This window comes from Homalodisca vitripennis, unplaced genomic scaffold (assembly GCF_021130785.1).
Source record: "Homalodisca vitripennis isolate AUS2020 unplaced genomic scaffold, UT_GWSS_2.1 ScUCBcl_3281;HRSCAF=8724, whole genome shotgun sequence".
NCBI lineage: Eukaryota > Metazoa > Arthropoda > Insecta > Hemiptera > Cicadellidae > Homalodisca > Homalodisca vitripennis.
Window position 1 is genome coordinate 18972 of NW_025779411.1, and position 17918 is coordinate 36889.

The window sequence follows — 17918 nt, forward strand, 5'->3', positions numbered from 1 at the left end:
TAACCTAGCCTGAGGATAATACTAGGTCTCAACCAATCACCAGTTATTATCACTCAGCTGTTCTGTTGGTTTTTTTCATAACTGCTTGACAGCTGACAGCTTAGTAAATCTTGCAGCATACTCAGTTGAGGATTAAGAGCATTGCTCTCTCTTCTCTTCACTTCACTTTAAGATCAAGTACCATCCCAGACAGTGCACTAAACTCTAATTCTAATAAATCTTGTCGAGTATAAGAGCACGGATTGACTAAAATCGTTACTATAAAATTTTATTTTGGAATATATTAAAACAACGGACAGTTTCTGTTACATGTTTTCAGTTATTAATATAAATAAAAATGACTTGGTTGGCTGATTTCAAGATAAGTGATTACCAAGTCAATATTATAGAAAAAAGTCAAATTTTACTGTAACAGATAATCGGAGCTATTTTTAAAAGTATTAGTTTAATGACTTTGATCTTTTTATATTCTGGATCAATCTTATTACATTATAACCACAACACATTTTCAGATGGCGTAAATTTTGATTGATTGAGAGATTAGATTGGGCCATTTAGGAGCAATAACTTCATAACACTATTCAACACTTTCTTTATTGTTGGCATAAGTCTTTTGACTAGATTAAGGATAAGTTCTTCGATGTTTGAACAGAGTAAATCGTCATTTTCACCATTTCTCAATGTTGCAGGTTCGTCGGTAGCCCTGGTAGATCAGTTTGTGTTGCCGCTTGAGCGCAAGACCTCGAATTACTGGAAACCACGCGAGGTTGATTGGGATGTCTTGAAATATTAAGTGATATCCCCTTTAAACTTAGTATAGCCAACGCTGTTTGCACGAGGAGGATCTTTGATATACGACGGAGAGGGTGCGACAAAGGGTTTTATTTAGTTTTTTCTTTGATATTTTTATTGAATTTTCAGGCTTTGTAGTTAGTATGGGTCTCTCGGCAATTGACAGGGTATTGGTCTTTTTGTACAAACACTCCAAGTAATGATGTTGTCCTGTGTATGTGACGCACCTCGAGTCTAGTTTGTAAATGTGTGTTAGGTATACCCAAAACGCTGAAATCAGGTACATCTAAGTATATTCCAAGATTTTCATTTCGTTTCATTACTTGTATCAGTGTAGCACAACCTGGCCAGTGTGTATATTTCACTAGCGTTCTCGTAATTTTCGAAGGAAACCTTGCACAGTGGGATGGATATTTTTATCTTAAACGAGCTACCTTTTTTCTAAGAATCCTAAAGATACTGATTTTGATTGAACGTCTTCGGGATTTGAACCCGTGATTTCTCAGTTAGAGAGCCGTGACTATATCCATTAGTACACGGATCAGCGCTATCTTCCATTCCAACGTTGGCTGTATTTTCATTTATTGTAAGTATAATTATGTTCTGATAAGAAGAATCCATTTTTTCGACATAGTTGATTACAGCCCAGAGCATATTTCTTACGTTGAATAACGGTATTTGAACTTTTCAATTTTTGTTTATTTAGGGAGAACCCTTCCCCTTTACTCTTAGAATCTTAACGTATAATAGGGATGTTTTAGCACCAATAGTATGTTATTTGTTTGCAGTTCCTTGTTGCCATTTTACAGATCACATAAGGTCTAGAGATATGTTTGAACAATGATGGTTGAATACATTTTACAATGATCAAATATATAGAAAAAAGTAAAACAAGCTTTTAGTAATTAAAAAGAATGTCAAAGAATATCAGTATATATTAAAAAAACGAAAAATAACCCAATTACTAATTAAAATTAGTATTTGAATCAGAAAATATATCTTATATATATAAAAACAAACTTTTAGTAAATACTCCTCAGGTGTTACTGTGATTAATGATAACATGGCGTATAATAAAAAGATAAAATGGTCAGTGTGGTTTTTAATTAGTAGTCTTATGATAAAATTTCATTTATCACATACTTTCACAAGAAATCTTGTGGTTAGTTCATTATTAATGACTCTTTTTGTTTGTTTTTCATTTAACCAAGTTTACAACCTACAGCCATAATTCCTATTATATTATACATTTGGAAGATGGAAAGGGGCATTTTCAAAATTGGAGTTTCTAGCTAATATAACAGTACCGTTATCAAATTAATAAATGGATCGATGATTTTAGTAGAGTTTGACATAAAAACCGTAACATTTTTTAACCAAGCAGGTCTTTAGGTTAATCAACAATAGAAAGCAGACATGTACGGTATATAAAATGATGCCAGGGTTTGATTTGATCAAATTATAGGTGCATAGATATTCTTACTATAATTTTATTTTGGATATTGGTTTCCTGGCTGTATATAGTTTATTGAAAGAATTTCTACGAGCTTTAAAACAAACATCAAGCCTACATAATTACAATGTGACGTCATTTTTATTATGTTAACCTAGCCTTGTGTCAAAGTGATATTTATATAATATCGCTTAATAGGCAGGGAACGGCAGCTCTAACTTTATTTCAGTTTGTTTGTATGGTCTGTGGTACCGGGGACGATTCTTCTGCTTTCTGCTATCAGCTCAGCTGCTCTTAGATATCAAACAAAAATATATTTGTTTGTTATTTATTATACATTTGAATTAAATATGATAGTGCAATAAATTATAATGGATTTGGTTGATATTTTTGAAATTAGTTCCATGTTAATTGAAGAACTGTCCACACAAGAACAAACGTTTCACACAGATATTGTTAAGAAGTTTATTGGAGGTAGAATAAACACTAAAGGAATAGTTATTCCACAAGAATTTAAAGCAGGTTAGTACACATGCTCCTTTTATTATTAATGGACAATATTAATATTTTACAGTCAATCCTTTTTTCATCCCCAAAGTAGGGTTCACCAGCAGTCGTATATTGCCAACCCTAGATGGTGCTAAAGCAGGGTAAATAGACTCAGTAGGCACAGGCCTAGGGTGCAAAGAATAGTAGGGTTTTTTTGGAGAACAATCAATAGATTGGTTGGACTGAAACTTAACTAACTACAGTTTTATAAAGTTTTTACCGTACCAGTAAGATTAAACGCCGGGGCGGCAAATCACGAATTTGACGTTACCAACATATTCTGCTCACCCTCCTGAACAAAAAATATATATAGTACTATGGGGTGCAAATGACAAATAACATGATTTTAGGGGGTATATTGATAAGTGGTTAAGTTCCTAATGTTTTAATGTTCAGTTTGTGTGCTGTGTTTGGATAATCTGTTTACTTGAATATTATCTGCGGCCGGGACTGATAGCAGCCTGATAACGTACCTGTTATCTGAGTTCTCTGGGGCATGGGTCAGTTCTACACAAGATATCGTGTTCAGTAGGTCGGATTGAGTGAGTGCGTTTACAATGATGAATCAACCATCCACTAGTTCAACCAACCCTAGTGAATTGTGTGTGTCGGAGTGTTTCGTAGGGCACGTAAAGAGTTTACGTTTTAACCGAAACGAAATTATCTCTTTTTTAATTGAACATGGAATTTTTAAAAATGAGTGTATGTGTTCGTCGTGCGGTCGAGTGGTGTTTTTAAACCGGGAGACTTTGTCGTTTTGTTGTGATAGACGACTTTTTTGTTGCTGCTGCTCAGCTGTATCCGCCAACACACTAATGGTATGTGTTCTCTGATCCATCTATATATTTGAGTTTTTCATGATTTATTTAGTTTTTTAACTTTACATAATTAATTGCCTTTGCATTAACTTACATTTCAATTTATATTTTTGATCAGCCCCTCTAGTATTTTATATTTTACTGATAGGTACTATCTCGAGGGATGTTTTTCTTTTATTGACATCAGCGCGGGGCACGAAGCCCGCGCTGATGGCCGGAGGCACTCGTAATTAATTTTTTTCTCGAAATTAAGAAAAACATTATTTATTTTGATCAAAATTCTGCTCATTTCTGTATTATTTTTCATTTACGTTTGCAAAGATGGTGGCGCAACCGATGACGTCATCACGAGGTTCAATCATTGGCCACAAAAGGTCACGTGACGCTAGACGTGGATGTAGAACATGGAGATATTACTGAAAAGTTATTTAATTTTTCATTTTCTAGAACTTCGTTATTTCTCATTTCCACCCCATCAAACCTTATACTTTTTTGTTCTATATGACGATTCCAATAAGTTTTTAACGCAAAACTCGTATTTTTCCGCCCCGGCCGTTAAAATGATAATTACCGAGCACTTTTTCTACACTTACTGTGAAGTGTTTGAGACAGGTCTTGTCTGTTTATTAGCAATGGTATATTCTGCTTTAGCCTATTTATGTTTTAAAATGCTATTTCACCAAATAGCTAGAATGCAAATCACGTTAGTACAATATTTATATAATTAGCCTATATGCAGTCATGCACAATATTGTAGTGCTGTGTTTACTTTTAATAGGATAGCTATCATTATAGCATTGCTGTGAAAATTTTTAAAACAAAATATAACAATCAAAAATAATAAAAATTATTTTCTTCAAACAGTAAGTGTGATAGTAACGGCCGGAGGGGAAATACGAGTTTCCTACTGTCCTACTGAACAAACAATATAAGGTTTTACTGGATGGAAATAAGAAATAACAAAGTTGTAGAACATAATATATATATAAAACTACTTATCACGGGCGGAGCAATATTTCCATGTTGTACATCCACGTCGGGCGTGACGTGACCTTTTGTGACCGTGGTTAAACCTTGCTGACGTCATCGAATGTGCCGCCATCTTTGGAAACATAAATGAAAAATAACACTAAAATGAGTACAATTTTAACCCAAATGAATGATGTTTTTCTTAATTTCGGGCTAAAAATTAATTAGTTGTTATCAGGTTGAGATGATTGCTTCGGTCATCAGCGCAGGCTCGGCAGCTACCCCACACTTATATAAACGAAAGAAAAACATCCCTCGAGATAGTACCTATCAGTAAAATATAAAATTCTAGAGGGGCTGATCAGAAATATAAATAGAAAATTAATGCAAAGAAATTTATGTAAAGTGTAAAAAACATAATAAATCATGTAAAAACCCAATATTAATATATAAATGGACAGTAATAGAGAACACTTTCCATTAAAAGGAAATAATCTCGTTTTGGTCAAAATTTATACTCCTATCATGTCCAACAAAATACACCAACACGTACAATTCACTACAATTCGTCAAACTAGTGGATGATTGACATGCATTCAATTGATCTGAACAACAGTACTGTACAGATATCTTGTGAAGCATTGGCTACAGCCCCGGAGTGCTCAGATAACAGATACGCTATCAGTCCCGGCCGCAGATAACATTGAAATACACAGATATCGAGACACAGCACACAAACCGAACATTAAAATATTAAAAACTTAACTATTTATGAATATACCCCCTAAAACCATATATATATATATTTCTGTTCAGGAGGACGAGCAGAATACGTTAATAACGTCAAATTCGTGATTTGCCATGTCTGCCTTTAATCTCTTTGATACCTTTCCATCAAGCATGTACATGATGTTAAACTATAAAGTAAGATTGCACAGTACAGTTAGCCTAAACCTAGACATGTTTTTAAAATATATTCTAAAGTCCATACTATTTTTACTATTCTTTACAGAATAGCAGTGTGAAACTGCCCATAGGTTCCACCCTTAGAAAGAATAAAAATTGACATACAACTGATATGAAGTGTTGGAAAATTTTTATTTTAACCACGTTACCTGAAACGATCTAAAACCACTGTTGAAAAATTGTCAAACTAGTATACTTTCGTTTCTAGAAAGAATTTGTAAGTGCTGACAAACCATAAATTGAACAAAAATTATTAATATGTTTGAATTTAGGTTATAACTCAAATAGTACATTGATCTAGGGGATCGAGGTTTCTCTAACTAGTACGTACATTGCAGCATTTGCATGCAGAAGCATGAACATTCAAATTGTTACATGTATAATATTGATGATTACTTTGATTCTCTAAAATTGTAGTCACATGGTAAGTGGCTCAATTTCCTAGATCTGGTCGTCGGATAGCGCTGTAAATAGTGTTTTATTGAGACTTCTGCACTCTATCTTTTCCGTGATTCTGAGTAAACATAAAATATTCATCTTAAAATTGTTTAAACAGTTTTGTGATATCTGATCAATGTAAAGTCTCTGATAATGGTGTTTTCTTGATTTATTATCACAACATTTATTATAAACACTTTTTAATACCAACTGAGCTCTAAAGCTACATTTATACTTGCAAGTAAAGTTACGAGAGAACCTTAATAAATACTCTCACATAATGTGAACAAAGATAATCAATTTTACCCGTGAGAACTGTCCCAGATACTTGTAGCAGCTTTATCGCTGGTTGTTGCGTGAGTCAATACAAGATATGTTCAAACATAACAGTGATATCTTGGCAATATTTATAATTATAATTAAAATTTTAATGCCCAACACTGCTCTCCAGTTGAATTGTCTGATACTGTTCTCCAACTCTTATGTACAACTGTGTAATGCCGGTTGTGACAGGGCTCGTGAAAGCTCTTGTGTGTATTTATAGTAATTTTTACTTGCACAACTTTTTACCACTATAAACACAGTTTTACAATCTAGATGTGCTTTTTATGGATTTTAAATACATCTGACTGTACGGCTCTGCCAAACAGGCTCCCAAAGTTACAATGTTGATCTTATTAAAGTACTTTTTTTAACAGCTGATGAGGTATCTGCTGCAGCAGTCAACATGAAGTACTGTAAAATCTCTATATAGCTACAATGCATGTAGGTAACACCTTCACTGCGGCTCTATAATGAGTGAGAGCGAATAAGGTCAATCTGAATATGCACTTTAAGGCACCACAGTCAATCTACAGTACTTCACATTATGTTCTAGATTTCTTACATGACATTTCATGTGTACGTTACCAATGTCCAATATATTGGAAGTTAAAGACTTTTTATAGTAAAGATAAATATAACAGTACTGGAATAAGTATTTTAAAAAGGAGTTGTTATTAAAATAGTTTGTTTCTGGTTATTTTTGTCTGGTGGGATCCCTACTTTATTTTATTAAACGTTTATACATTTTCTCAGAATATTCAATATAAACTATTTAATTATTATTTTGTAAGCATTAGGTGTTCTGTAGTAAACATTTATCAAATTAATGTTGGTCTGTTTTTAGGTTTGGATTGGATTAATGTTAGTAAGACTTTGACATTCAAAAAGGATCTCAAAGGAAAGGTCATTGTGTTAGATTTCTTCACCTATTGCTGCATCAACTGCATGCACATACTTCCTCAATTGAAATCCCTGGAACACAAATTCACGGTTGAAGATGGATTGGTTGTTGTAAGTACTGCATGATGCAGACTTGTTAGGGATTAACTCATCGGAAGTAATTACAGTTTGTGTTATTGAATCAAAATCATGTATAACACTTGAAATTGTATAGCATTCTGAGAAATACAATAGTTCACATTGTAATCTGTGGTAATGAACATGTTAAATGTCAACACTTCTCTAATTACAATACATAATTGTTACACTTTTATTTTTAAGCTATCTGATAGCAAATATTTTGTGGATTGTTAAAGTCTACTTGCATAAGTTGTGATTGCAAATGTGTTTTTAAAGAATGGCACGAGAGAGGAATTCTCCTAAGCTAAACGTCTTTTGTGCTGTCTTAAAGCAAAAGATTACGGGCCTTTCTTATTTCAAGAAAGTATGGTCAGAGACACATTCTACTCGGCGATGATGTGTAATTGGAATATCCCTTAACCAGAAGAAGACAGGAATTACTACATATTGGTTCAAGATTGAGCTCTGCCACATTGGTACCTTGATGTAAGAGAATACTTCAATGAGAAATTACCGCATTGCAGGAGTGGTCCTACAACTGACAACAATGTGTCATTAATGTGTTGGTCACATCGCAGTCAGTAGTTGATAGATTTTACTTCCCCATTACCGTTGAGCCTCTTGAAATTAGGACAGCTCATAAAAACAGCTAGACCTATTAGAGGTTTGATGTCAATACCCTTAACAGAGTCTGGTCAGAACTTGATTAACGAATTGATGTCTGTCGTGTTCATATAGAACATAAATACATTGAAATATTGTCTGTATAATGCTACTATTTATTAACTGTTTTTGTTAATGAAACCAGTTTTACAATGTTCATTCAAGTTTCGATTTCTGTTTATATGTATATGTGTTTAATAACTTATATGTATATTTTAATACAAGAATCATTTTTTAAGTAGGAACCATTTTGTAACGTAGTGAAAGCATTTTACTCGTAAATGCAAATTGTTTTAGAAACTTAATATGAATTTTTTACCTTATAATGTAGTCACCTTCATATTTCCATATTTGTTAAGCTGTGGCACTAGTTTTTTAATCTTCTCATTAAAAAACTCTGCCGCTTGACCATTGTACCAATTTATTAACAGTTTATTTTACATATCACTTTATCTCCATCTAGAAATTCCTAAGTTTTGAAAAAAGATGAAAGTTTGGGCTCTTTTGTTGCACGGTCTGTAGTTTCCAATGAGTTACCATTTGTCTTAACGCAACGTAGGGCTGAACGTGAAGCAGAACAAAGCCACTAGCAAGCACTCCTCAGTGATATATTTGAATGCTGGCATCTAAGCTTTAATAAGTTTTCACAACATCTCTCAGCATTTATTGTCATTCATCTTGGTAGAAATTATATCAAAAGAATGCTGACCTGGTCTTAAAATGAGAATGCATATTTTTCGTAATGAAGTTTTAAGCTTGAATTTTTATGGTTTCATCAGGAACTTTGAGTCATGCCACTCACTTGATTGATGTTTAGTTTTTGAAATGTAGTAAGCAATCCATGTTTCATTACCGGTCATAATGTGATTCAAGAACTTGTAACCATCCTTGTCAAAATGGCCAACACAGCAAAGAAAGTGCCAGACACTTTGTTTTATGTTCTTAAATGTTTCTATTAACATATTCAATATCTGTCTAATATGCATATTGTGTAGTAAAATTTGACAGTAAGAATTTGAGAAACTATGTTGAAACTTGTGGGAATTTTTTATGAAGCTTCTCAATAGTAATGCATGTATAAGAGAATTTATTCATGAACTGTTTTTGCCAAGTCTTCATTCATGACAATAGGCCATCCAGATCAAGCTGCAACATTAAAATTAGTCCTTGTTACATTGAAAAGTTTGCCGTTAAAGTTAACGGATTGCAAGTGAATTCCAGCAGGACATCTTATTTTTTCAATTAAAGGTTGATTTTCAGAGTGCACTTAACAATTGGTGGGAATATTAATTGATATGGTGACAAATAAAACAGTACAACCAACAGCACCAGTTACATGAAACAGAATGGCAACATTGCGGGGAACTAGCTGAGAGTGGCTGAATTTTAATAGACATTACGTGACTGCTTCATAGGCTTGATGTGCAATCGGTTCTTACTTTAGATGTGGCCTAAATAATTATATATATGCATTTATGCTCCATTTATGCTTATTTATTTATATATATATTTATGCTCCAATATATATATTGGAGCTAATATAATTAAAACTCACAGTTAATCAAAATGACAAGTGATGTAACAAATATGTGTTTGTAATAGATTGGCGTGCATAGTCCCAAATTCTCTAACGAGCGTTCAACCGACAACGTAAGGGCAGCTGTCGAAAGGTATGAGATCACTCATCCAGTTGTCAATGATCATGGTGAGGACCTATGGAGTGCCTTGGGGATATGTTGCTGGCCTACTTTAGTTATTGTTGGTATGATATGTGTTTCTTATTTGTTTCTTAGAAGTTGTATTATTGCATTAGTATAATTTGCTATAAAAAAAAAGAATAAATAGAAACCTCAAACATTCTAATAATTTAATGTATCATGTTTTTATCAATTACCTTGTAACAGTCAGTTATAACATAAATACAGCTCTTTAAGTTTATGAATAGATGTAATAAGTTACTGTTTAATGATGGTATATAATTAGTTAATTATATTGCATAAATCTAACGAATACGCAATTTGAATTTTATTATGTGAATATCATTATTTTATGCCCACCTAGTTTGAATTTATAGTAAGTAAATAAAAAAACTGATGGATATGTGCAGAATTGTGAATTAACTATAGAATTAAGGTTAAAATAATAAAGGTGTTATTAGCCGTGGGCAACTAGTGGTACAACCTGTTGTAATGCTGCAAGGGTTGATGGTGGTGTTGTGCATGTTAAATCAAATTGGAGCTATTAGCCGTGGAAGACTAGCTGCTCAACTCAAAATAGTCGTACAACCAGTTGGCAACAGTGTCTGGACCCTGCAACAGCTCTGTCAACTGTTTGTGTCTCAGCTGGTTCGGGGTCATTGCTGTATAGCAACCTATTAGCCACACACAACCGATGGTGAACTGTTGTACAACAGTGCAGTAGGCTGGAGCATTGAAAAAAAAAACTTTTTCAGTTAAGTGATTATAATTCTCCTCTGTCATTAATTTGCCCAAAATCAATTGTCAAAGTACGTCTACTCAATTAATGTTTTTCTTTAGTTGCAAGGATGAGTTTAAGAGCTATCTGACAGATTGCTAAAGAAGGGGAATCCTACAATTACGAATTACCTCCTTCTTGTGCATTTAAAATTATAAAATCACACAGTCAAAATATAAAATGGTTAGGTAATCTTTTCTTAATCTTAGGTAAAAAAAAAAACATAAAAAGTAAGTGTGGTCGGTACCACATTATTTAAATACTGTCACGATCTTGTTGCGACGCATAGTACAGAACTCCTGGTCTACACCACCAAGGAAATAAATAAAATATTAATTTCATGCTTCAATATTGTGCAAAGTAAAGAGAACTTAATGTGTGAGTAAATTCATATATGTTCCAGGTCCAAATGGGGAACTTTTGTTGTACCTCATGGGGGAAAGCCATGAAAAACTGTTACACTTGTTTGTAAAGGAAGCTCTCACCATTTTCAAGGAGAGAGGTCAGATATCACCTCATCCGATCCCGGAAATCAGTGTCCACAATCAGTACAGACAGCCGAGTTTACTGTACTTCCCAGGGAAGGTGTGCACTGTACAGACTCTCTCAGGATATTTACTAGCTGTAGCAGACACAGGGCATCACCGAATTCTGATAATCGACAGCAGTGGGAATGTTCAGGTAAATTATAGTGTAATGTAGTTATATAATTCACATGCCAAAGATAGAATAATCAAACCTAAAAAATGTCTTTTAACTATACATGTATATATATAGTTAATTAAAAATTGTATTATCGTAATTAAAAAATGCCTTCATTCACAAGCGTATTTCAGCAAACAACTGTTTTTCAAATCAACTCAAGTCAACACTAAATACTAACTAAAACAAACAAAAACTACCTAAATCACAGCTCAGCACTCACAAACTAATTGGTATTGATACAAAACCCTTTCATATTATCTTTAAAAGACGAACAAGATATGATGCTTGTAATATGTTCTGGGAGGCCATTGCAAATGCTGGGACCAAAATAAGAGAAGCCTCTTCTTCGAACTTCCAACATCACTTTCAGAAAGTGAAGCCCTCCATCTTAGCGGGTCTTTTATTGAGAGACCCCCTCTCTCTTTAGGCTTCTTGCTGAGGTACTGTGGTTCTCTAAATTTGAGAACCTTGGACCATGGAAATTTAAGAGTACTTGGTACCACATGTCATAATAATGAATCGAGCTTCTCAAATTAAAAACACATTCGTTCTCCTTAACTACATTAAGCATTGTAAAATAAAAATAAAAGAAAGAATAAGTATACCATTTTTATAAATATGGGTTTACATGAATCTATAAAACTAATATTAAAAATGTTATGCAAAGCTTTCTTTTGACATAAAAAGACATCCATAAGAATGTTTGAACAGCAGAGTATTATACAAAAAATGGCAGTGAAACAGAGTAAAATATCTCTTAACTGAACTAGTGCCAATACAACGTTTCAAAATATAACAAAACACACTCATGATGCATCCATAAAATTAAATTGTAAGCAACAAAGTTTTGTCTTAAATCACAAAACACAAATTTTAATTTTTATAACAATATTATATAAAATTTTATTTTCAAAAGACATTTATTGCCTGATAACATCAGAATCATTGTCACCATAATAAAAAATGTTTCAATAAATACCTTGTCTGTGGATTGACCCTTCTTGTATTGAACTGAGATATCTTTCACAGTTTCTTCAGTCATCAATCAACGTTACTAAGAACAGGAAAGATTACTTCCATTCTATTCCTGCCATTGGGGAAGGATGTTCAATGATGATTTGAGTGAGACTCATTTTGCAGCTTTTATCTTATCAGTGTAGTAGCTTCCTCTGATATTGTGATATGAATTCACAAATGACATGTTGCAAATTACTCTAAAAATTTTTTTAAGTTGTGGGGCTGCCCCTGGTAAAGTGTGATAATATTTCGAATATTAGTATTTGTGATAGTTAATTTATTCTTCATTTTATCCAGTTTCAAAAAATATATAATGGTACCCAGGTTCTATAGAAGAAAAATGATATATATCAGATAATGATAAACCATATCCTTTATATATATCAATATATATAATATATATATATATATATATAATAATTTTCAAAATGACTAGATAAATACGATCTTTCTGCCAAGTTTATGACTGTGACATCACTATTGCCAAAAGAGCAAAACAAATTTCGCCATTGAAATCAGCCCATTTCCATTTATAAATTATAAATAGTGGGCCACCATTTATAAATAGTGGTGGTAGTGTACTAAATGAACTGTCAAAATACATGCGTGTTAGATTGACATTTTAATGTCGATTGAGCCCTATAAATCAATTCAGATCGACATTATAATGTTGAATGCCAGTTCTAAGGGTTAAAAGCATGCTTCCAAGGAAAATATAACTACAGTTAATAATTTCAAGATTGTGATATTTTTGATACAAAATTTAGGTGCTCAGCACAATTTTTTCATTAAATATTTTTTATGTTGAGTATTATCAACACTGGATGTTATATAAATGAGGTCAGATAAGACAATGAGTGAGTCTACTCTATGAGGCCATTTCTATTTTTAGCCTTATTCTTTTGTAACCAAAGTTTATAGATCTGTGTGAAGTACAAGTCCAAATTGTTAATGCTCAAGGTTGAGAATGTACTTGTTTTTTACTTGTTTACAAGTAAGACACCTTCGACTTTGTGGTCACTGTTAATGTGGTAAATGTTTTGCCTCCTGTAATATCAAAATTTATGTATGAATTTTGAAAATTCCTATACATGTCACCTTTATTCTTTTTAGAAGCAAGCCAATCTCATCTAGTGTTATACATTTTTCAGACATTCACATCACTAGGATCGGACGGACAGTTCGGATGGGGTGAGGGGGGGAAGCAAGATCAAAAAGGTCTCACATACATGAACCAATCATTCACTCAACTTCACATATTTAATGGGACTTTCAAAACCCAATTTGTTAAAGCTTCAAATTTCTATTTACCAACTAGCACTCTGGGTCTCCAAGGCAGCCTATCTAGAAGCCTAAGTAGGTGACATGAATTACCTAATTCCCCTACATGTTCTAAGGCAGGGGTGCCCAACCTTTTTTACCCAAGGGCCACATTGTAAAGCCTTTATGGCCAGGCGGGCCAACATCTCAGGGGATTTGGAACCCCAAACAAAACGTATTGCCCGGGGTTTGTTCCAGAAATCTTGTGCAAAATATGAGTTTTAAGGTTATTTGGCCCTTGTTTCCTGATTATTGTAATTTTTTTATTATTTATTAGTTGTTAGGTAAAGGTTTTATAATATATTATGTTTTTAGGTTCTTTTAGTAGAAATAAATATAAACCCAGACTTTTGGATGTTTGCTCTAATTCTGAGGGAACAATAAAAAAGTCACCAATAAATTGAATACATTGATTTTAATTAATCCTACTAGGATACTAGGACATACAAATTACCACCATAAATGACAAAAAGTGAGGTTGTTTTGTTTTACATATTTTAAAATCAAAATACCAGTATTGACAAAAAGTTCAATGAGATCCTTGGAATTGCTTAGTGCTGAGAATATCTTTCCACTTAGGCTCAAACTTAGTGGTCCCAATCATTAATAAAGATTTTAAATGTTCATATGTCAGGGACGACCGAAATTTTGATTTGATAAAGTTCATCTTGGAAAATGCCTGCTCACATACATAAGTCGAACCGAACAACGAAACCATGGTTCGAGCAAACTTCTTTATGTTCTTGAAATCTTCTTCCGGCAAAGCACTATAGAAAGACAACAGATCCGCTCTTTTAAGGCATTCTTGATAATTTTCCTTGTGCGTTTCATTTGTTGTTAGGTCAATAATTTCAAGTTGAAGGGATGGCACAGTATCAATATCACACTTGAATGGATTTTGAAACATGTTGATTCTACCACACTCTTTGTCAAAATCTTCAAATCTTTTGTTAAACTGCTGACTCAATTGGCTGACGACCTTAGCAGCGAACTCAGAAGGGAACGGCACACTAGCTTCAGATACAAATTTTTGACATGTTTCAAAGTGGTCTAAATTCTTATTACTTAGCTGCTTTTCAAAGAGGGCCAGTTTTTTTCTAAAAGCATTTACGTGATGGTATGCATCGGTAACAAGAGAATTAGGTCTCTGTAGTTTTAAGTTTAAACAGTTGATATGCACTGTGATGTCAACTAAAAGTGCTAACTTCCACAACCACACCGGATTAGAAAGTACTGGCTCTTGACGACCTTGTTCTATCATAAAAATATCTATTGCTTCATGAAGTTCAAAAAAACGATGTAAAACTTTACCCCTACTGAGCCATCGGACCTCACAATGGTAGGGCACGTCTGGGTAGTTACTGTCTATTTCTGACAAAAATGCCTTGAACTGGCGGTGTTTTTGGGAGGACGACCGTATGTAGTTTACTGTTTTCACAACAATTTCCATCACTTCTGATATTTCCAAATTTTTTCCACACAAAGCCTGCTGATGGATGATACAATGTAGTATGATGGGTTTCTCTAAACTAGTGCCTTCCACTGCTTTGTATACGTTTCCAACTACACCTGTTTTGGCACCACTCATGTTTTTACCTCCATCTGTAGTCACTCCTTTTAATTTTGTAAAATCAAGTCCGAGACCTAAAATAGTTTCCTTAATTTTAGAAAATATTTCCACACCAGTTACAGTAGTTTTCATTAAATAAACTCCAGCCAGTTCTTCGGTAATTTTAAATTCACTATTTACACCTCTTACAAACAGTAGAATCTGAGCTGCATCAGAGTTATCCGTGGATTCATCCAAAGCAATTGAAAAACATTCAAACTTTTCACAGGCTAACATTAATTGATTGTAGACGTCTTTGCCGATATCTTCGGTTCGGCGAGTCATGGTGTTACGAGACAAACTAATAGAGCCTACCAAAGAAAGTTTGTCAGGACAAAGCTCTTCAACAGCTTTCAAAATACAACTTTTGACTATTTCACCATCACTAAAAGGTTTACCTTCCTTAGCTAAAATGTGAGAAATTTTGTAGCTTGCTCTTACAACAGACTCATTTTCATCATTACGTTTAGTAAATATATTTCTCTGTTATGACAAAGATGCTTTCATAGCATCTACTTTTTCTATTCTAAGTTTACCTGAAAGCTGAGCATATTTACTTTGTCCGTGTTTCGTGTCAAAATGCCTTCTGATGTTGTATTCCTTTAACACCGCTATTGATTTGTTACAAATAAGGCACAAGGCACTGTTTCTGTTATTCACAACAAAATATTGCTCACTCCACTTCTCATTAAAAATACGACATTCATTGTCAATCTTCCTCTTTTTAGTACTACACATTGCGATATAATGTTTTTAAATAATTCACACTATTATTAAAATTCAACTGCTGCAGTATTCAACACGTAAAGACTGACACCACAAACACTCTTGTCTGCATAGAGACACACGGGCAGTAGCACTAGCACTAGGATTGCAGGGGTGGGGTGGGGAGGTAGTGGAAATAAACAAGTCACATGGCAAGTGGTGACCTTGAGTTGGGTAGGGGTTACGTCGCCGCACCTCACGCTGTGCCGTGCTTTACGCGCGCTCTATTCGCCAGCGACTGCCGACAGCCTCCACCGTAGTCAGTGAAATGTCTGCAACTACTTTACTTCTTTCAACACTCATACTCCACCAAATGAATACGGCTCGTTCTACGTGAAATCGGCTGGACTGCTTGGTTCTCAAAATTTGTATTTATTTAATATTTCAAATGCTTTTAAACAAATTTGGTTGTTTTGGCAACAAGGCAGGCCACATAAAACTGACCCGCGGGCCAAATCCAGCCCGCGGGCCGTAGGTTGGGCACCCCTGTTCTAAGGGATAAGTTTTTAAGTAAATTTAGGACTCAGGGTATTGAAGATGAATTCAAGGGTTGTCAGTTTTGTAAAAAGAAAAAGTGCTGTTTCTATCAAAAACCTATATATTTTCCTTTTTATATTTTCCATTTATATTGGTAATGAAAAATCATTGTATTCTGATTTATATTCATAATGTTTCAGCATATCATTGGTGGGAATGGAAGCGGTTTAGAGGATGGAAGTTTTCAAGAGGCCAAGTTTCATTCTCCGCAGGGTCTTGTATTTACGGATCCGTTGACTCTATACGTGGCAGACACTGAAAATCATGCCCTGAGGAAGGTGAGTTTTCTTTATTTTCTGAAATTATATTTTTACGTCTACCCCGAAATTGGTTAAGGCCCGACCGAGTTCAGGCGTTTATGTCTCATTTTTAATAGTAGCATCTAACATCTATTCATTAAATATATATTGAGCTTTGTGTAAATATGCTTTTAAAATATGGCTGAATAGTTAAGTGTCAATATTAATGGTGATGAAAACAAATAACTCATGTAATATTTTACTCTATAAACTGTTTATTTCATTTCCCACTGTCTTACCATCTGCCTCTGATAATTAGAATGCAAAATTTTAATCTTTTTAAAATGGTTTGATTAAATAGTTAACTTATTTTTATTTTGGGAATGAACCTGATTTATGCTTAAACTATACTGTTAAAATTTAACATTTTAATGTACTTTAAAAACAAGATGAAAATTGTATTAATCAGCATGTACTATATGACTATGGCACTGTACAAAAGTGTGATCATAGTTAAGCTTAGCAATAATAATTCTCTGTTATAAATATTTACTTTTTTCTATTGATTCTTTTAGCCTTCAGAAATTTAACCATTTGATTTATACTCGTATTACATTGTTATTGTACTTAACACAGGTATTTTTTCAACTCGTGTTAGTCTGTTGGTTACATATTTCATAGACTGAACACTATATCCCCCTTCATGCAGAGAAAAGTTTGAAATTGATTGTTTGGTAGCTTGAATTTTTACTCCTACATGCATGCATACATACAAATAAATGTTCTAAAGTATAAATTTTCATAAATTTTGGAAATATTTATTAATTTGTAAATATATCTGATGGTATTAAATTCAACAAAGCGAAATATGTTTGTGCAAATACATAAAATGTTAATTCTTTCTTTTATCTCAAAATCAAGATGTATCTTTACAGAATATGAGAGTACTATGAATCTAAGCCTGCATCACATCATGTTATTACTAATTTAAGCTTTACGTGGACTTGCCTGTAAAGTAACGGATATCATTTAAAAAAATATCCAAATAATCCAATTACGAAAGTGAAGATAAATCACAATATTATTTTCTAGGTAGGCCTATCAATTCTCATGTTACATTTTTTTTACCATAGTAGATTTGGTTTCTAACAAAATCATATCAATTATTATAAACATATGTTTGTCATTCACTTTAATCACAGTATTTTGTTATTGTACATAGGATCTGTTCTTTGAATTCCAAAGGAATTAATTATAAT

The 17918-nt window shown here is 33.5% G+C and overlaps 1 protein-coding gene across 1 annotated transcript in view; it reads left to right on the forward strand.

The window, feature by feature from the left end:
* Positions 1–2449: 2449 nt before the first annotated feature.
* LOC124372459 (NHL repeat-containing protein 2-like) overlaps positions 2450–17918 on the forward strand; it is a 33204-nt gene continuing 17735 nt past the window's right edge. The window contains 5 exon segments of the mRNA XM_046830860.1: positions 2450–2767; positions 7154–7320; positions 9595–9754; positions 10871–11148; positions 16561–16698. Of these exon segments, the coding sequence (XP_046686816.1) occupies positions 2617–2767; positions 7154–7320; positions 9595–9754; positions 10871–11148; positions 16561–16698 (894 nt within the window). The 5' untranslated portion in view covers positions 2450–2616.